This window comes from Panthera leo, chromosome B1, assembly GCF_018350215.1.
Source record: "Panthera leo isolate Ple1 chromosome B1, P.leo_Ple1_pat1.1, whole genome shotgun sequence".
Lineage (NCBI taxonomy): Eukaryota > Metazoa > Chordata > Mammalia > Carnivora > Felidae > Panthera > Panthera leo.
The window spans coordinates 112,675,289-112,696,596 of record NC_056682.1 but is presented as its reverse complement, the minus strand read 5'-3'; the positions used below and the strand labels follow the sequence as shown (position 1 = coordinate 112,696,596).

Sequence of the window (21,308 nt, the reverse complement as noted above, 5' to 3'; positions counted from 1 at the left end):
CCAGTATTTTGTCAATGTTGGGTCAAGTTTTAGGACTCCCAAATGCCAGGTAACGTGCAGAACTATTCTTTCATAATCATTTGTTGGTACTTTGTTTGGAAATTATTCTTATGCTTCCATTAGAAGATTAGAATTTCAATCTCTATCTTTAGGGATCAAGGAGTAATTCACATGATACATTTACATTTAACATCACCATGAATAAGTCAAAGCATCCACTTTTTAATAAGACCATTCTGTTTGTAAGGAGTCATGTAAAAAGTACCAAAATGAGTTTTATTGAAGCCTTAAATCTTTTCTGTCTTCTATATGTTTTTGTAATAGGCACAGCGGAAGATAATGGAACAGCCAACCCAGTTTCCTCCTTTGCTAACAGAAAACTTAAACCAATATTTTTTGGAATGCAATGTGCCCAGCCCTGAGACAAAGCAAAACTGGTACGAGCATCTCAAGGCAATTAGTTTCTTTGTCAGCAGTCTAAGGGTGGGCAAAACAGTCACAGTCCTCTTTGCCAGTGAATGGGCCAAGAGTGAGGCATGTGACCCAGGCCTGGCCAATGGGATGTTGTTATAGCAAATTCTTATATAAGCTTATTGAGAGTAAGTTGTCTGGGAGGCTTCTCCTTAACAAAGAAGAAAACTAAGAGAAGGCACTTTGCTGCCTCTTTTCTCTTCTGCTTGGAAAGCTGGAGTGAGGACAGATGCTTGGGGATATGGCAGCCATCTGTGGCCACGAAGAAAACAGTGCTGATACATTAAGGGTGGCAAGACAAAAACTCCCATAGGACCTGGAACATTGATGACATTATTAAACCACTAAGCAACTGCAGAGGCTCCCAATCATGCTTATTCTTATATGAAATAGTTAAATGTTTTATGTTTGAAGCCACAGTTAATTATGTTCTGTTATTTGCATTTGAAATCATCTCAACATAGTTCCTTGATTGGTGGGTATATACTACATAGCAAACTGAGGATTATTATCCAAAGAGGACATAATCCATGGAAGGAAATAATCTGAAATGTATAGTATTTTTATTCCACTGATCAAATTTAAAACCATTTTAGTACTATTATTCAATGTATTCTTTTTGCACTTTTAAAGCTACTGGTTTTTCCTTCTAAAAATAACAAAACAAATAATACACTGACTGAAAAGAGTGACATGTGTTCTCTAACTTTTCACATAGTAGCTGGAACATCACAATGAAGAAACATAATTCTCCCATTTACAGTTTGGTGAGGGAAATAACTTAACAACACAGAAAAATTTCCATTCTATATTAAGAAAAATGTCAGGTTATAGAAAAATATGGTATGAATTCTATGATTATGTTTTTTGTTAAAAAGAGAAATAGAACAAATGGAAGAAAGTTTTAAAAAAATTAGCACCAAAATGTTAGTGTTTATCTCAAGGTAACATTTATTTTCTTATTTTTGCTTATTTGTGGTTTCCTACATTTTCTACAATGTTACTTAAACTTATTTAGTCCAGGCCTATCCACTGAAAGCAGAAATCACAACTGAATGAAGTTTATTGCTTTTAAAATATTTCTGTGACAATACATATTTTTGCATTATCAAAATGAATCCTAATATTCTCTACATAAGTAAAATCTTCAGGAAAAAACAAAGATTATATGTAAATCTCAATAATTCCTGGCCTCTAGGTGCATATAATTTAATTGATGAAGCAAAACAATATACACATAAATTTCAGAAAAGGGGGTAGAAATACTAAACCTGTACTTTATTTATTTATTTATTTTTTTGGAAATACTAAACCTTTAAACTCAGCTGAACTCCTGAGAAAACACGAGTATTACTTTTCATTTCCACACGAAAAACAATTTAAGCTAACTATTAAAGACAACTGGCAAGCTATTGATGGTCTGGCCCCAGATCAATGAAAACAAAATTTATAGGCTACTTGGGGAAACTGCTATATTCCAAATGCCCTTGACTTTGCATATAAAGCAGACATTGGAGCTGTTATGCTGTAGCTACCCAATGAAAACAGCTTAGATCTATTACAGTGTGTCTAGATATGACAAACTATAAACAAACAAAAAAAAGAGCCCGTGCATTCTTTCCACTAAGTAAAATCTCATCCTGGAAAGGCCATTCAGCTACACTGTGTTTTGTTATTTTCTGTACACCACTGTGAGTACCAGCTTCAGAGTCCCTATGCCTTCTCCCTCCAGCATTACTGAGAAAAGAAGGAACTTCTGGACACCAAATGCTTTGTGGGGAAGAAATATTCTCCACAGAAAGTTTAGTAGTCAGATGAGGAACTCTTAGATCTCTGAGGCCAAACATGGCTATTCTTTAGCCATGATATAATTCTCAAAACCATGGTAATCTTTTTTTTTTTTTGTTTTTTGTTCCATGTAGTTTTCCATTGTGAGTATTATTTCATCTATGTAATGCCAGTTCAAAAAAAACAACTGTCTGGTTTGCCTGAATTATTCACATGAAATAACATTTACAATCTGAGCCCAGCCATCAGTTACATCACTGACCACTTCTTGTCATAGCAGAACTAAAGAAGAGATTAGCATCGAAAAGAAAAAAAAAAAAAAAAGAGAGAGAGAGATTAGCATCAACATTTGCTTGATAAAAAAAAAAAAGCTCAACTAGTAGTAAGGGTTTATTTTTTAAATCACCACAATATTCATATTATATAGTACTACAATTTAAGCTTATTTTCAAAATAAATGTAAATATTTATCAAACATTTATAGTATGTGGAAATTTGTCTGAATGTTTTAAGCTTATCAAAAGTTTATAATATTTAACTTTTTGTCTTCATGTTTTAAAAAATCAAATACAATCATATGGACCTTACTCTCTCCTGGCAGAAACTGCATCTACATATCCCCAGAGATTGTGTAAGTCACAATCATAACATATGTGTAAGTCATAACATTTTATGCTTAGTATACTGTAATTTTGATATTAGACTGATATAAACATGTTCTGGACTATGAAACTACGTATGCTTTCTTTTGGGGTGGTTTCCAAATTTAAAAAAATACATTTCTTTTTTTTTTTTTTTTTTTTTTTTAATGTTTATTTATTTCTGAGACAGAGACAGAGCATGAGCAGGGGAGGGGCAGAGAGAGAGGGAGACACAGAATCTGAAGCAGGCTCCAGGCTCTGAGCTGTCAGCACAGAGCCCGACACGGGGCTCAAACTCACAAACCGTGAGATCATGACCTGAGCTGAAGTCCGTTGCTCAACTGACTGAGCCACCCAGGCACCCCCCAAAATACATTTCTATAATAGGAGAAAGCTTCCTTAAAAAAAAATCACCTGAGGGGCCCCTGGGTGGCTTAGTTGGTTGAGTGTCCAACTTTGGCTCAGGTCATAATCTCAGGGTTTGTGGGTTGGAGCCCCACGTTGAGTTCTGTGCTGACAGCTCAGAGCCTGGAGACTGCTTCACATTCTGTGTGTCTGTCTCTGCCCCTCTCCCCTGTCTCTCTTAAAAATAAATAAACATTAAAAAAATTTTTTTAATTACCTGAAAAGAGATAAATATACCTTTTCTTCTCAGGTTACAGAAGAAAGTCACTAATGTTCAGCAGATTAAATTTTTAAATTTACTTCAAAAAAAATATCTTTTGGGAAATAACACTCTTAAAAATAATTAAGTCTAATATACCTAACACATAGTAAGTATCCAATATTTTCCTTAGTATTCTTTTTTGCTCCTGTAGGATATTTCTAGCTATTGTTTGTTTTCTTACATCTGGAAAGAATATATTTTTTTAAATGTTTATTATTTTTGAGAGAGAGACAGAGGGCGAGCAGGGGAGGGGCAGAGAGAGAGGGAGACATAGAATCCAAAGCAGGCTCCAGGCTCTGAGCTGTCAGCACAGAGCCCGACATGGGGCTCAAACTCGTGAACTGTGAGATCATGACCTGAGCCGAAGTCAGACGCTTAACCAACTGAGCCACCCAGGCACCCCCAGAAAGAATATTTAAGTTATCTATATGTTTTATTTATTTTTTTTAACATTTATTTATTTTTGAGACAGAGAGAGACAGAGCATGAATGTGGGAGGGTCAGAGAGAGAGGGAGACACAGAATCTGAAACAGGCTCCAGGCTCTGAGCTGTCAGCACAGAGCCCGACGTGGGGCTCGAACTCACGGACCATGAGATCATGACCTGAGCTGAAGTCGGCCGCTTAACCGACTGAGCCACCCAGGTGCCCCTATTTAAGTTATCTATAGCTTATGAGCAAAACTTTTTCTAAATTTATAGAAATGATAAAATAAAAAGATCAAATCATTTACAGAGATTTTTAAAAACTATAGCCCATATGATTTGCAACCATTCTCCTCTAACCTCCCTGTCCCCTCTCCTGTGGCCTTTTGTTTGTTGGTCGAGACAATGGAGAGGAAAAGACTAGTGTGGAATGGCAGGTCTTCCTAAATACAGGTAACATAAAAAACAAAAATAAAACAAAACAAAAAACCACAAAAGACTACTTTTCCTGTATTCAAATGGCAATCCCCCATCTTTTTATAAGAGGAAGTCCAAAAGAAGCAAGGATTCAAAGCAATGCCCAGGACTGATAAGATCTCCTCTACAAAGCAGTCCTTTGAAAAAGCTGTCACAGTCTTGCTAACCTCATCCCTAGAACTTCTCACCAGATAAAGACACACCAGGTTCTCTGGACCCACAGAGCCTTGGCCTGTGCACTAGACTCACCCTTAAAACCTTCATTTCAGACTAACAAAATCCTTCTAGCGCCTTTAAATGAAATACAATCTTCCAGGAATTCTGCAATTCTGGATATATTTGTTAATGATGTATTCCAGGTATGTGTGCAGCATCTGTTTCCAGGTGCCACAAGGTCCCTAAGCCAATTATCCTATTCATTTTTTTCTCTCTGGGGACAGGTTTATGTTTAATCTTTTATCTCTATTAGATTAGAGGACTATTGTCCCCGGGGAACCTTTGCCCTATTAGATACATTCCTGAAGCCCATGCATAAAAGTTGTAATGTTAAAGTGAAACTAATGTCTTTTATCAACCCCCCAACCCCTGCTTAAAGATGTATTACCCCTTCTGACTAAAACATAATCGAACTTAATAATTTACAATTGGAGAAAGAGAAGGAAATTTATTGTGACATCAATAGGATGGCTCACCTCTAGCTTAATCTGAGAAAGTGTATTTATTTCAAGTAAGATTGTGCAGTTCAATGTCCTTACAAATTGTGTTTATGTTTAACTGTACTGCTTTTTGAAATACTTATTAAAAAATGCATTAGTTTTTAAGGAAGTGTTTGTTACCTAATACTAAATACATCATTGTAAAATGATAGTCCTATTATAAAATAGTAAATACTCTACAGTTAATGCAGAAAAATGGGAGTAAGACCACACGCATAATCACACTACCCAGAGGAGGGCCGGGGCGGCTCAGTCTGTTAAGTGTCATTCCTGGTTTCAGCTCAGGCCATGACCTCACGGTTCATGAGTCTGAGCCCCGCTTCAGGCTCTGTGCTGACAGTGTGGAGACTGCTTGGGATTCTCTATCCCCACTCCCCCTTCTCTACCCTTCCCTGCTCATGGTCTCTCTCTCTCCTTCGGTCTCTCAAAATAAGTAAATAAGCTTAAAAAAATCCCCACCACCCTTGTGTATTCAGAATATTAAAAAGATTATAGAAAACTGGAAGAGCAAAAGGAGAAATAACCACCTCTTTACCATCTTTATACAATTACCTTCAATCATGTTGTATTATTTTCTTCCTGATCTTTGTTCCTTGCGCATACAGTCCCACCCACCCCTCATTGTAGGTAAGTCTTTGGACTTCTTTCTGATTAGAGTAGATGGTTTGAGTGCCTAGTAAAGAACTAATAATCCCCAACAATTAGCACAGTTTCACTAAGAATTGGTCATGATAAATTAATACCTTTTTTTCTTAAAAATAAAATCAGATGAATAAGTATTTTTATTACTGTTTCAATATCGCACTGGACAGTGTCCCAGAATTCACTTAAGAACAATATAAAGTGTACTGGATAATAAATCAGATACATTTGAATGTGAATGAACAGGCTTGAGGATCCATACATATATGCATTCGTCTCCTCAACACACACCCTGCAACTATATGCCAAATTCTGTGATGGGCATGGATTTCAAAGCTAGAAGAAAAAAACCTAATCTATTCATGAGTCAAATGCCAGAAAACCACAGAGGAAGACCCAATGGATTCTGATGGGTGGGGAGGACCAATGATTTTTAATTTGCATTTGAATACACAGGTGTGGGATGAAGGAAGGGGATTTGGACCCATATTTGAATGGCCTTTCAAACCAATCGAAACAATGTGGAGTTGTCATACAGACCATGGGAAACCACTGAAAGTTTGTACCACAGGAGTGACAGGATGGGATCTGCAACTTAGTGTTGAAAGACTAAGAGAATAGAGTAAGGGAACAAAAAGTAAGGTGGAGGTCTGAAGGAATAGTGGCCATGGCAGTGAACTAAGAGCAATGGAACCAAGAGCCAGACCACACAGGGCTTGTGGGGAGGGAAACAATGGTGTTGAACAGTGACATCCTGTCCCGAGGGAGGTAACAAAGGAAGTAGAGCAGGGGAACTGAAGAAGTTCAGTTTGTGAAATCACTGGTCTGAGAAGACAAACCCAAAGAATGTAGGATGGAGTCAGCATCATCCAGAGCAGTACTTGCTAAGGCAATTGTAAGAATTACCTGGGGAGTCTTTGCACAGTACCTGGGCCCCTCCACAGACCTACTCATTCTGAATCCCTGACATGAAGCCTGCACATGTGTATTCTGAAGAGAAACAACCTCCTCCAAATGAGTCTGGCCCAAATACCTGCTTAAGGATCAAGAACACAGCATGGTTCTCAAACTTTTTTTTACCCCAAACTACCCTCTTCAGTAGAAAAACAACTCAATAATTACAAAGAATTAGAGAAGAACCAAGTACCAACCAAAACGATGCAATCACAAACAATATCAGCAATCACAACATATAGGTTCAAAAAAGTATTTCTGCAAAAGTATTTATGTGAATGTATGGGCAGTAATCAAAAACCACCACAACTCAAGATAACCCTGGTGGTTTTCTGATAAGAATCCTTAAAATCTCCAGAATGCCATATAAAAAACAGAAGCTTTGTAATGTTCCAAAGGACCACAAGGATTCTAGTGGATTAGAATTATAATTCCCTCTTCCTCCACCATTATTCTCTATTACAGACTTGCTCATGTTAATGTATATGTACCCAATTTTAATAAATTTATTAGCAGTCTACTGGTCGGTCACATTTAATTGTCCAAACCAAAAGTGTGCGAGTCTTAAATTTTGATTTCTCAGAAGTATCCATGTGGATTATGAGTGGACTGCAAATGATGTGAGAATTGGCTTAGAAAAGAAAGTCTAGAGAGGAAGTAATAACAATTTTCAAATGAAAATAACAATTTTCAAATTTTCCATGGTCATATGGACTTGGTTATTAAATACAGGTAGGGTCAGCACTAGGGCTAATAGAAGCATAATGGAGGGACACAACTTTCAGGTCAATATGTAGAACAGCCTTCAACAATCAGAGCCACCCCAAGTGGAATGGACTGAAGGGGGCTTCGTAAGAAAGTCCTCAGGTTCTGACAGTGGATGACCAAGTTAAGAAGAAATTGCTTTCCCCAGTTAGGAAACTAGTCTTAATGACCACAACACATGTGGGAATGCTATCCATAACCTTTTCTGCAGTCAAGAAAACATAGTTAAAAAGATACTTGATAACCTACCTAGGTCTTTCCTTCTAGCTCCCCCCAAAAAAGTAAAAATGAACAATGATATGAGGCAGAAAGATAATATCCATTTTTCCCCTTCTGTTTAGAACCTTTACATAATGAACATTGAAATGTTCTGAATTCAGAACAACCAGCAACAATAATGGTTAGTGCCATTGATTCTTTTTATGTGGAATATGACATGTTTTTTGTAGCCATCAATTGAATAAAACCATCGAGAAAAATGTTTATGTGATTTCAGATTCACTGTGCATTATTCAATAAAGTAGGTAACCCTGTCAGCACATCAGAAAATATTTATTCTAACTAGCTAATCCTCACCTTATTTATTCTATCTCTATTAAGAATTTAATTCAACTTATAATGAAAAAATTTAAATGTGTCAGGCAGTACATCATTTTTGAAACTTCTTTTAGAGGGACGTACGCAAAAAAGTTTGAAGAATACTCCTTTCATCTAGAAAATTCCATACAACCATTTATTTTTTCTGATTAAGCATCATGATGTTCCTAGACCTCTTACTCTTCTCTTAACTTTCATGTTGGTACAAAGTGTTATACTCCTTTGTGGGGCCATTTTTCATGACCACATAGTATCTACTCTTCATGAGAATTCCTACCTACAGGACAATAAGAGAGAACACAGCATAACTGCTCTGACAAACAAATGCTTCTCAAATTTGACCCCAGAAAAGTTTTTTTTTTTTAATTTTTTTTTTTAAGTTTATTTATTTTTGACAGAGACAGAGTGCGAGCATAAGCTGGGGAAGGATAGAGAGAGAGAGGGAGACACAGAATCCAAAGCGGGCTCCAGGCTCCGAGCTGTCAGCACAGAGCCTGACGCGGGGCTCGAACTCACGAACTGTGAGATCGTGACCTGAGCCGAAGTCGGACGCTTAACCGACTGAGCCACCCCAGAAAAGTTTTTAAAAATTGCTTAATTTCCTGAGCCCTTGGGTCATTCTCCACGTATAACTGCTACTGTCAAAACCATAAATTCCAAGAATCTACAACACTAGGTCTGAAAGAAGAATGTCTCTATAGTTGACAGGGACCCAGGGGGACAGTCCGCTTATAACTTAAGTATCATTACCTTAGAGGTTAGTTATAAAACCCCTCTAACAGCACGGCACACTTTACCTGTGCTGCCATCACAAAGAGAGGCACATAAGAAGCCCACTGCAAATGCGAACTCCAGGCCTGCATGGGGAGCTGTTGGTTTGTGACTGCAGGAATTCTCCGGGTGAAATTCCAAACTGGTCCTCTATGCATGGAGACTGAAGAAAGAGGCAGATCACTCCAGATTGGTAGGTGGCAGTTTTAATAAACAAGGGAATTTATGTATGAGGCTTGTCTTCAGAGGCTGCAAGACAAGAAGATCTCTACACCTGCCCGCCAGAATCTTAAGAGTTTGTATAAAGGCCTTCACAGGGTTCAGTCACAAATACAGTCCACATGGTCTCAACAACACATTCCTCTCTCAAGGCTGTGTCCCTGAAGTAGCGTCTAGTATGGGAACAATGGGAAGAACATACATCTCAAAAACAAGGGTGGGGGAAGGAGAATCTTCCAAATGCCCAGGTCCAGTTTGAGGGTTGAGAGGCAGTCATGTGCTCTCAATGACCTCCTTCAACTGAAGCTAAGACAGGAAGGAATCAACACATGGAAGTAAAATCCTCACATCCCCTGAGAACCTCTAATGGACTTTCTTGTCTCAAGAATGAGAAACTGGGAACCTTAAAGAAAGGATTCCACTTAAGTTTCTTGACCACAAGCTCACTGCCATTCAGGTGCATAAGAGAAAATTGATGTGTGATGCTCGCTTATTTTACTTTGCTAAGAAACCAAACAGCCATGCTTCTCTTATTGAAATTAAATTAAAAAAATCATTGAGCAAGGACAAAAGACTTACTTGAAGCACAAACTTGCAAGCTCATAATGCCAACATTTTTAGCCACTATCATTTCACTTATTAATATAGAATGATTTTACCTTTAGTGTAACATAATAAAGACCCTATCACACCTTCGATGAATAAATTATTAAATGAGATAATCTCAGGTGTTTTATAGGAAATAAATTAGTAATCAGTGTCTGTTACGAGGACTGCCTGTATTTCACACTGTTACATGTGATTGAAGATAAAGCATAGCTTCTGAAAAGTTCCAAACATTCATGGTAGAGTTGGCCTCTACACTTTTTTTTTTAAACCACATATATATTAACAATGTTTTCTCTTGCTGGGATCTTTCAAATTACAGATTTCTTGATAGCAAAGTTGATGTCATACTTTTTCTTCTTTTTTCCCTCAATGCCTCTCTACCTTGGTAGTGGCTCCCAGGTAATAGGCTTTTTTGTCATATTCGGAGGACTGATTGCACAGCCATTTCGGGTTACCTCAGTTATACAGGAATTTAATTATGATTTCTTTTTCCCTTTTGATCCCATAGAGTCTGTGGTGCAGACAACAATAAAGGTATACTACACATCACATACAGTCCTGGACACTGTTCTAAGGGCTTAAGGTATAATAAATTGTCTAATTCTCACAACCTGTGAAAGTAGATTCCATCATTATCACCCCCAATACTAATGCTATTATCATCTCCCAATTTAGAGATGAGGGAACTGAAGCAGAGGTGCTAATTAATCTGCTAATAAGATGGTCACTCGGCTGCTATGTGGTTCAAGACTAGGGCTTGAACGCAGATGCATACACGGGTTCCAGAGTCAATGTGCTTAACCACCACACTATAATACCACAGTGGATACTCATCACCACACCTGTGGAATACTGAAAAATAAATGCAAATAGGAGAGTCCAAAAATTAGCAGGAAGTCCAAGAGACTACTCCTTCTCTCTCCACATTGAACAGGAGCCCAGTCTCCCAGTCTTCTCTCCTCTCTCCCTTCCTCCCTGGGGCTGTTGACTTACAGGTTATTATAAAGAGATAAGCACAGTTGTTTCCCTTAATTCAGAGTGTGATGGAAAATACATTTCTATTTCATATACTAAAGTAGTTGTTAGATCTGTTCCCAGCTATGGAAATTTAGTGTACTAGGGTCACAGAAGTCACTCTACAGAAGAAATTATTCGCAACAAAGTAGTCATGCTGGATAAAAGCTAATATCCTTAATATATCCCAAGTGTAAGCAAACAATAGTTAACCAGGAAAGGCCTGGTACAGATAATTTACAAAAGCAAATGGAAAATAAACCCAAATAAAATTTTTGAATCTCGATAGAAATAAAAGAAATATAAATTAAAGCAATGGGACATCGCATTTTATATTAACTTATCAAAGATTTTTTAAAGGTGATCATCTTCGGTGCTAAGAAAGATGTGAAAACTGTTCTTCTTTGCTGGAGTGTAAATTGATTCAACTTTTCTAGACATCAACCAGGCTCTAGGTATCTTGAACCTTAAAAAGAGTAATTCCCCTGGATGCTATAGTTTAGATTTATACAAAGAAAATTATCAGATAAGTAAAAAAAATTAATATACAATCAGAGCACTAGTTCTAACAGCAAAATACTAGAAACTTAACATGTTCGACAATAAGGCAATGGTTATCTAAATTAACTGAAGCTCAAACAATAAAATATTAAGTTGCCACTGGAAAATGTACTTATGGAGGTTTCAGTGAGATGTTTATAATGTAAAGAGGGACATAAGCAACATAAAAATTTGTAATGAGATGATATGTAAATATAAGCGCCCAGCACAGTCCCTGGCACATAATAAGAAACTCAGTCTGCCAATGGTAAGTACTGAATCATTAAAGTATGTAAAAAACTTGGAAACAAGGCTGGAGGAAATGTGGCAAAACAACAGTGGATGCCTCTGGATAAGAATTAAAGATGTTTTATTTCCTGCATCTTTACATTTTCTAATGATTTCATTTCTTTTTCCCATATTTCTCACTTTAGAATAAGATAAAGAATTTAAAACTCATAAGCAAAACAAATAAATGTGCTCTTTACTTCTTCACACTGCAGGAACTGACCTCAAAGAATAAGGCCATCCCTGACCCACACATTTTTTTTTTTTCTTCCTCTGTCCACAGTGGGTGGCTCTTTACCAATAGCTACAAAAATCTGCCTGAAGAAAGCATGGCTGGAGGCAGCAGCAGGTGGAAACAGACTCCCAGAGTCTAGAACCAAGCCGAGAGAGTATGAGTCTCATGGAAGAGAATCAGACAGAAAGCATGCTTTATAAGAAAGGTTCCAAATCTGTGTGTCATAGTTTGAGACAAAATTGGACTATTTTAGGATAGGAACATCAATAAAGGTGACAGGCTTTCTCCACTTACGAAAGTGTTGATAGATGAACAAGTAACGTTCAGGAAGTATTTCTTAATGATTAAATTACTTATTTATCCATATAGTTTATGTTCATTATGTTCATTACAACATTTATAGGTGTTTTCATAGTCTGGCCTTATGTGTTCAGGATTTAGATGCTAAGAGGCACTTGGGAGATCATTGACTAAAACCACAAGTTCCTGACATGTTTACAGTGCTGCAAGTTTTCAAGTGCGTTACTTATTGAGTTCAAATAAGGGGATGATTGAGGCCTCAGTGACAAACTCTTCAGTGGGGCTGGAGCCCATTTCTTCTCTTTTTAACCCTACGTGCAAATCTCAACTTGTATAAGCACACTGAACCTCATTTCCTGTTGTAAAAAAAATCAAAAAGATAATACATCAAAGGGTGGTTGGGAGGATGGAACAGTTAACATATGCAAAACATTTTGAAAGAATACTAGCAACTAGTAAACAACTATGTATCAACTATTAGGATCATTACTTGAGAATAAAGAAAATCTACCTTACTTTTTAAAGATCTTTAAATCAAGTCTGTTGCACAGTCATAAAATTGAGAGCCAACTATAGACCTGGATATTTACAGTCCCTTTACTGGGCTTCCTTCCCTCTTATTGTAATGATAACCACTGCTAGTTAAGCTTTTAAATGCTTAAACACACCCAAAGACTTCAATAGAAGCCTCACGAACTTAAAAAAAAAAAAAAGGTTTCTGGAGTAACCCTTTTCATCTAGCCCTTTTTTCCCCATCGAGCCTCCTAAAACAAGATCATAAAATTCTCAACTTCAAAGCATTTAGTTCCACTGAACTCACTACACCTGAAAAAGTCAATTACCCCAGTTAGAGTGGGCCTAGGATCTTAAATTTTTTTTTGCGTTTTATTAACAACACCTGATGAGTAGAAGGAATGACTGGGCAGAAAACCTTGGAGGTTGTAGCTATCGTAAACTATATGAAGACTTTTAAAAATTTATTAATAATTGGGGTAAGTCCAAGTACTAAATGTTCCATTTTTGCAGTTTTAAAATGCTTATTAAAATCGTATTATTTAACTAGTTTAAAAAAAAAAAAAACATTGCCAAAGTCAATTAAATTGGCACCTATTTTGCAGCAAAGTCTAAAAGTAGGTCTAGGTGAGCAAGATGCTCTTCGAATACCAAAAAACAGAAAAGAAATGGTCTATAATGGGCTATCAGGTTTCATATTTTGAAAGTCACTTTAGTATCTTTATGTATGTGTGCACTTTTGTAGGTAAATGCCTATATTTTCTTAACAAAGATATATAATAACCATGCATTTCATGGGTCTTTTCAACAGTCTTAAAAGAAAGATGTATACTGTTCCTTAAGAGTTAAGGGATAGTCAATTCAAATATTCAGTCTTAGAACTCAAAGGATCAAATAAAAAACCAAAACATTAGCTCCAAGAATGAGTGTTAATAAAATTAAGGGTTGAGCTAAAACATTCGAAATTTATCTTTAAAAAATGGAGTTACACCTATTTCACTTAAAATATGTGATCCTAAACCTAAGTAAAAACTATGAGGCCCCCTCTCCCAAAATACATTCTATCAGTGATATTCCCCTTATCATTTTGCAATTAGCTATAAAATCTTGAGAAGGAAAAATACTAAAATGGGAAATTCTGAAGGAAATAAAGGTTTTAGAAAAGTGTATGAGTACCCATCCAGCAAAACTGCTTGTAATCAGCATGCCTTATTTATCTCAGGAAAGGTAAGTTTAAATCATTTTCACGTGTACATTTTGGGGGAGCAGACAGACTTAAAGTTAAATTTTAGAAAAATCACTGTGAGTGACTGACTGATTAAACAGAAGTTTTTCCTAAAAATATTTGTCATTCCAATATACTAGGATAAAGAACCCTAAAACTGAAAACGGTGAGTGCTCAGTACAGAAATGAATCAGGAAAAACACAGAAGCCTGAACATAAGAGAACTCACATGGACCCAATGCTTTGGAATGGTTTTTGCTCAACAAGCTTAAAACTAGAAATTCATTTTTGACTCTAGAGCAATAATGTTTTTAAAAAGGACTAATCTATTTCTAAAATAAAATTGTTGAAAGTTACATATAATTAGGGATGCTATTTAAGCTCTGAGTAACTGCCAAAAGTTACCCATTTGTACCCGCCTGTCTACACACACAATCAGAATATAGATAAAGGACAAAGTTATGAGCCTTAATGTTTCAACAAAGCTATGTTACATTTTTGTTCAGATGTTTCTAAGGTTATCAATAGAAATGATATCTGTGGTATAGGTAGTAACTTTTCTAAGTAAACGCCTGTGCTCTTTTAACAAAGGCCGGTAGAAAGTCAATGGGGGCAGGCAGATTTGAAGGTAGGGACTAGAACATTGAACAAGAAAAGGTAAATAGCTAAAGGAAAATTTGTGGACTTTTGTCCGCTTCTTAGTAATAAAGGGCAGCTCAGCTCACCCAGGTCCATACATGAACAATAAATGGATCACTGAGATAATGTTTAGATCATTTCAGAAAACGCTGAGACCTAAAATGTGCAGATCATTGAAGCAAAGATGAATTCTTGAATTAACTGAATAGTACCACGCTCCATTTTGCTTTGTTGGCTAAAGACTGATTGGATGCTTATTTTATGCCATCCTAAGTATTCACCCACCCTTCCCCGCCCTCCACCAGCTTCTCCAGGGTCTAACTTGAAAGAATCTTCTTTTTTTTTTTTTAACATTTATTTATTTTTGAGACAGAGAGAGACAGAGCATGAACGGGGGAGGGTCAGAGAGAGGGAGACACAGAATCTGAAATAGGCTCCAGGCTCTGAGCAGTCAGCACAGAGCCCGACGCGGGGCTCGAACCCACAGATAGTGAGATCGTGACCTGAGCCGAAGTCGGACGCTTAGCCGACTGAGCCACCCAGGTGCCCCGAAAGAATCTTCTTTTAAGGAAGTATGCAAAGCAACTCTTAGATCTGGAGTGAGTTGACTTTGGAGGTAAATGACAATAGGATCCTGATACCTTTAGAATTATCATCATCTAACATCAAAAGCAACAAGCAACAAGCCTTCTTCACAAAATTTAACAAAAAGCCTTAAGTAAAAATTTTACATCATTTATAACTAATGCTAATATAGAGATGGATAATATGATCATAAAATAATTTCCATTATCCCTGGGAATCCTAAAATACTTTGGTGTTTAAGACTGCATGAAAATACAACATTTTTAAAAAGACACATGAAACTTCAGATCACAGTTCCCACATATTTCATTACTTTCTAACACTGTAAAGTAGGTCATATTTCTCTTCTCTGTGCATTTTCTCAGACTTCTCATTCTTTTTTTTTTTTTTTTTTTAATATTTTTTAATGTTTATTTATTTTGGAGAGAGAGAGAGTGCAAGCAGGGGAGGGGCAGAGTGAGAGGGAGACACAGAATCTGAAGCAGGCTGCAGGCTGCAGGCTCCAGGCTCCGAGCTGTCAGCACAGAGCCTGACACGGAGCTCGAACCCATGAACTGTGAGACTGTGACCTGAGCCCCAAGTCAGTTAACCAACTGAGCCACCCAGGCGACCCTCAGTCCTCTCATTCTTAACCTAGTAAATATTAGGCCAATATCCCAGTGCTTTCTAAAGTTTATTGAATGACATGCTAAATTCCTCACACTTAGGACTTCTCAATCCTAAGGCTAATATGAGCTGTGATTCCCCAAAGTGGAAGGAGGCAGGAGTATTATGTGGACATAGTATTTTCCTAGATAGCTGACCAAATTTGTATTTGCTGTAGTAGCAGATTAAATGAGACTCTGGCCTTTCCTGTTTCATGGGAGTAGACTGCAGTATTCTCCAGTCATTTTTCTTATAAATGAATACAGAACATCTCAAGTATTCTAGGGATTGATGCAGAACAGTTGTCACTACAGAAAAAACAACAGCTTAATCCTATGCCTGCATTTTAGAAGTTTGACAGACATGATGCTGTCTTGAGTAATACACTCACACACAGGCTTACAATATTTTTATGTTCTTTAATACATAAATTATAAGTCATGTTACTTTCTAAACCTCACATATAAGAAGGTATAGATGTACAATTCCTTCTAAATAGTGTTTCTTCTCATTTTTTTTCCTTAGTAAAAACCAATTTGTAGATAAAAAGGGTTTCTTAAATACTGAATCCTAAAATTGCCTACACTATCTTATAGATCCTAAAATACAAAACACAAAATATAAACAATAAAACCCTTATAGCCAACGCCACCGTGGGGGGAGTGGAAAGGAGAAAGTCAGAAAAATATACAAAGCAGTGAAAGGCTGGATGTGTGAAAGATGCCAAAGGGGGGCGGGGGAGGGTTTCATGAGGTTCTAGGCAAGGCCTGTGATGACGTCACCTCACATCCATAATGTTACAGCAGTCAGCACAGGCCTCCTGCTTTCCTATTGGTGAACACCGTGTCAGCCGACATCAGAAGATAATCATCATTGGCCAGACAATTACAACTGGAGCAACTAGCATCCACCGCTGTTAGCACAAACCTGGCAGGCTGCTGAAAGAGAAGGCAGAGCCCAGCTGCCCTTCTCACTCAATGAATTTTTATGTTGCCTTGCCTTACCAGTCACCATGTGATTTCGCTTCCTTGCAAGCAGGACTTATAAATTAAATCAGCTATTAGTGAAAATAACAGGTAAAGTCCAGACATCTCATTAAGGAACAAAATGCCTTTCTTTTCAATGTTGTAAAATCACAGGGCTTTTCAGTGCAAAATTGGAAGTCAAAAATGCTACTGAGGCTAAAAGCATGCATTTTGCTCTACCTCTACCTCGTCTAATAAAATATCATCTACCAGATAATATTACCCACGGTATTTTTAACTTGACATGTAGTTTCAAGATGAGGTTTCAGGATGATTCTCCAAGGGAAATATATTTATTACTTTGCATTTCAATTGCTTATCTAATTTATTATACATGAAACTATTTGCTAGAAAATTAAAAAGGTCTATAGTATTTATCCTGTGTTTAAGACAACGACTATAGGGTTAATAATTTGTAAAAAGCAGCAATAAATAAACTTGATAAACTTGCCACAATTGAACAGTTTGGTGTTTATACAAATACCACTCCAAAAATAAGGGGATCATAACATTAGTATGTATTAAGGTAATGAATAGGGATTATTTAAGCTCCTTTTAAATAATACTAAGTAGTGTAGACAGCATACTGACAAAACAGCACGCCTGGCCTTTCTCATAATTCTTCAAAAGACCATGTAGCTCATTTTTGAGAGATAAGTTCTAAATCTAGAAATTAATAAGATTTGTTTGAGGCTACGTGTAAGACATTTTTAAGGACAAGTGCAAATGATTGCTCAAAAGAGAGAGTAGATGTTTCACAACATTGTGTGTTTCCTCCAGAAACTATTTCAAGCCATTTTGAGTCCTGGAAAAGATAAGGCTCTGGTTTCCTAAACTTCCTCTAGCCCCAAGAGGGTCTAAGCCTTGGTTATAGAGCTCCCTTCTATTACCAAGGGAAATGAAAAGAAAATCATTTTCTTACACACCTTGTTCAAGACATTTTTGCGGTTGGGATTTTGGTGAGGAGGGCTTATAAAATTGGGCCCCTATGATATTGGGAGAAATGCACACCCTCTGGGGTAAAAGGAGCAAGCAAGACAATTAAGGTCAGGTAGACGTGCAAGGAAAGAGTAACAGCTAGCAGGGCTTTTTGACTGCAATATGCAAGCCAAGAACATAGGGTCAACCAAGAAAAAGGACGGAAAAATCCCAATATAGGACTAGGATGCAGTATTCAAATGCAGTGGGAAGACCAAACCTGTTAAGCTTCAGGTATTAACAGGTAGTGCTGGCAATAAAATGGGCACCAATCATCATTTTAACTCACTGGATAAGCATTTTCTCCAGCATCTGCGTCGTACGAAGCACTCTTCAACGTGCTCCGTATAATCACGAGTGGAATGGGACAAGAACCATGCCCTAAAGAGCTGATGAGGCACAGAGGAGGCACAGACATACTCGCAAATATTCATGTATATAAGTAAGAGCCAGGAAAGATGTTGCCATTAGAAAGGTCTGTAAAAAGCTGTAAGAAAACCGTGGTCAAGACTCAACAGGAGAAAACAGCTTGGCGAATTTTTGCCATTTTCAGTTCCGGGGAGGGCTAGGCCCTGTCTGGTTCAGTGTGTACTTGTTGAGTGAATGGAAAGAAGAGGCGGGAAATGGTTACCTGGAGAAGCAACAGAAAGTGGCCTCAGAGAAAAGGCAACCAGTAAATAAGAGGCAATATCCACCGCTGTGGTGCAAGGGAGGGCTGGCCCACCGGGAATGGGGGCAGCCACTGCGAGGTAACGCCGGCTCCAGAAAGGCAGGTTCAATAAAGGTGCAAGTAGGAGACAAGGCGGACTGGAAAACACAGAGCACTCAGCGCTAATGGGGGAAGAAGATGCGTTCGAGTGGTGTGGCAAGAGAACATGACAAACAGCTGCACAGAAGACCCGGCCCCTCAGCTGCCCCGCGGCGCAGCTTCCAGCGCCTGCGGCCTCGGGCTCCCGCCCCCGCCCCGCCTTCCGCGCCACCCTCAACGCCGGAGGAGGAAGTGCCTCCGGAGAAGGTCCCCAGGCCGCCGAGGCCGAGAGGGGGTGGATTCCCCAGGCGCCAAGACCCTTCAGTGTCTGCACTCCTACAGAATCGAGCTTCCCCAGTGTTCAACCACCTTCCGGACCCATCCTCGGCGCTCCCCGCCCTCGCCGGCCCAGGAGGGGCTCCAGCCCCGCGCCCCAAGTGCCTGCCGCACTTCCTGGGCTTCCGAGAAGATCGTGTCCCCCAGCTGGCTTCCGGGTCTGGCCAGACGCGGCCCTCGGACCCCCTCACGCCCCGCACCCTGTGCAGTCCCCCAGCCAAGCCGCAGCGGGTGTGGGTGCTCCGGGCCCTCCACGCTCGTCCCCAACAGGCCGGGCCCAGCCGGCGCGCTGGGCGCAGGGGGCGGGCTCCGCACGCCTGCAGCCGCAAATGGCCAGCGGGCCTCGGGTGGGCCCGCGGGGCGGGAGGAGGGGGGCGCGGCGGCCCAGCCTCCCGGGGCCAGTCTCAACTCCTGGGGACCGGAGTAAAGGAAGTTGAACCTCCTTCCACCAGCTCCGGCCCGCGGCACCCCCTCCGACAGCACCAGCCAGCCCTGACCCCCCGGCGCGCCGGCGTCTCTGGTTTCCCATTGAGGAGATGGGGGAGGGAAGGCCAGTCGAGACCGCGCGGGGCACGCGCGCTAGAGCACGCGGCGGCGGGCGAGATCCCTTGGCGCCGGAGAGCCTCTCCGCCCGACCCTCCCATCGAGCACCCAGGAGGCTGCAGGCCACTGCCCAGCTCCGGGGTGCGTTGAGCTTGCACTTTACTGATAGCCAGACCCGGGTTTATAGGGAGGAAGGGAATGTCTGCCACAGTAGCTCGGTCTACGAGGAAGAAGCGAGATGAACACACCCTCCCCTGTTAAATATTGCAAGGTGACATAGGATCGCCTCCCACACTGGGATTTTCAAAAGGACTGGCGGAGGAAACAGTAAACAAGAAAGGCTCTTTCCCTATTGGAAGTTTTTTCTGGGGAAAGGCCCCCAAGGACTCTGCGGACCGAGGGGTTTTTAATCTGTGTCTCAACTCCAATCAACAGCTTCCTACTGAATTAGAACGGAGTGTGTCCAAAAGGCGTTTCCGTAAAACAGAAACTTAATAATGGCGTGGCTCCACTCGCTGGGGTTCATTCATTTTTATTACCGTTTTCATTGTCCCCTCCCCCCCGTCGCCCCCGCCTCTTAATGAAACCGGAAAGGGATCCGCGCCGGGAAAGGGGTCCAGGAAAGGAGAAATCCGGCCAGGGAGCAGTAGAGAGTAGGGCAGTGAAGTAGGAGGTCTGCAAGGAGAAAAGAAGGACACAAGGGATGGGGAGAGGGCGAGGACTAGAGCGCGCAGGCGAGAGAGGGTTAAACGGAGCAGGAGATCGGGTCCTTCCTTCACTGCCTTTCACACTCAGCTTGCTGGAGGCCAAGCGAGAAAATCCAAAGCTAGGTGAAAACCAGAAGGTTGCACAGGTAGGGAATCTGGACTGTGGCATCTCTCCCGCCTTCCCAGTCGCGCAGACATCTACTCTATACACATACATGTATGATCTACGTTATATAATCTGTTAAAGATGTATGTGTAGCCACGGTTCACACAGGGGCACTCACAGACCCACGCGCTTCATGCAGCCCCAGTGGCTCCTGCACCCGGGAGACCGGAGAACTCAGCCACCACCTCTCTGCTGCCCGCGATTCATCGCTCCATTCACGCCCCGGACAGAAAATACCGACATTAAGGCACACAGCGGGGACGCGCAGGGCTCCCGGGAAGAGTATCACGCGAAAGCATCACCTACCAGTTTTCCTGCATCCACTGGATGGCTTCATTCTCGTTGAACTGCTTTTCGAATTCATATTCTTGTAAAGTCAACACTGACATGTTCATTGGGGCTGATCTTCGGAGTCGCTACGTGCTCTCTACACAAAATAAAATAATCTGTAAAGCGCTTGATTTCGAGTGCTCTCCTGTGGATTTTCCCCACCCACCCCCCCTAGGTTTTCCCCTCGCCGCTGGGTCTCCGGCGGCCGGCCTCTCTCAGCCTCTCTCAGCTACATCCAGGGTTGAGCATTGCCTGTGCCACGGCTCCCAGCTCCTAGCTCTGGGGTTCTCCTCCTCCCGGCGTCCGCATCCACCGTCGGAGGAAATGAATGCCTTGCGGTCTTAGTGCCCGCACGTTTGTCCATCACCCTTTCTACTTGTCTACAGGGAAATCTCCTCCCCCTCGTGCGATCGGAAAATTAACCCTTAGCGAGAGAGAGCGAGACCTCTCGCCCTGAGGGGGCGTTTTGCTGACGCGAAGGTGACTAGGGGCGTGGAGGAAGGGCGCCGAGGAGGAAGTCGCCTCGAGGTCATCCACAATTCCCAATCCCAACCTCGTGGGCAGCCTAGCCTGGCCTTTGAGTGTAGTTTCCGCGTGCGGGGCGCAGCCCCTAGGCGCGCGGACCCGCGAGTTTGGCTACTAGATGAGAAAGAAATAGTAAAACCTGCCGGCTGTCTCGCCAGCAGAACTCCAGGCAGGTTTGCGCTGAGATCACACGTGAAAGGAATGCGCTTCCCACCTCCTTGCTCC

The 21,308-nt window shown here is 40.4% G+C and overlaps 1 protein-coding gene across 1 annotated transcript in view; it reads right to left on the bottom strand.

The window, feature by feature from the left end:
* The window catches only part of ELOVL6 (ELOVL fatty acid elongase 6), a 143,465-nt gene extending 122,551 nt beyond the window's left edge, over positions 1-20,914 (bottom strand). The window contains exons 1-2 of the mRNA XM_042935682.1: positions 20,811-20,914; positions 20,535-20,655 (exon numbers count right to left, since the gene is read on the bottom strand). Of these exons, the coding sequence (XP_042791616.1) occupies positions 20,535-20,623 (89 nt within the window). The 5' untranslated portion in view covers positions 20,624-20,655; positions 20,811-20,914. The remainder of the gene's footprint in view (positions 1-20,534; positions 20,656-20,810) is intronic.
* Between the last annotated feature and the right edge of the window lie 394 nt (positions 20,915-21,308).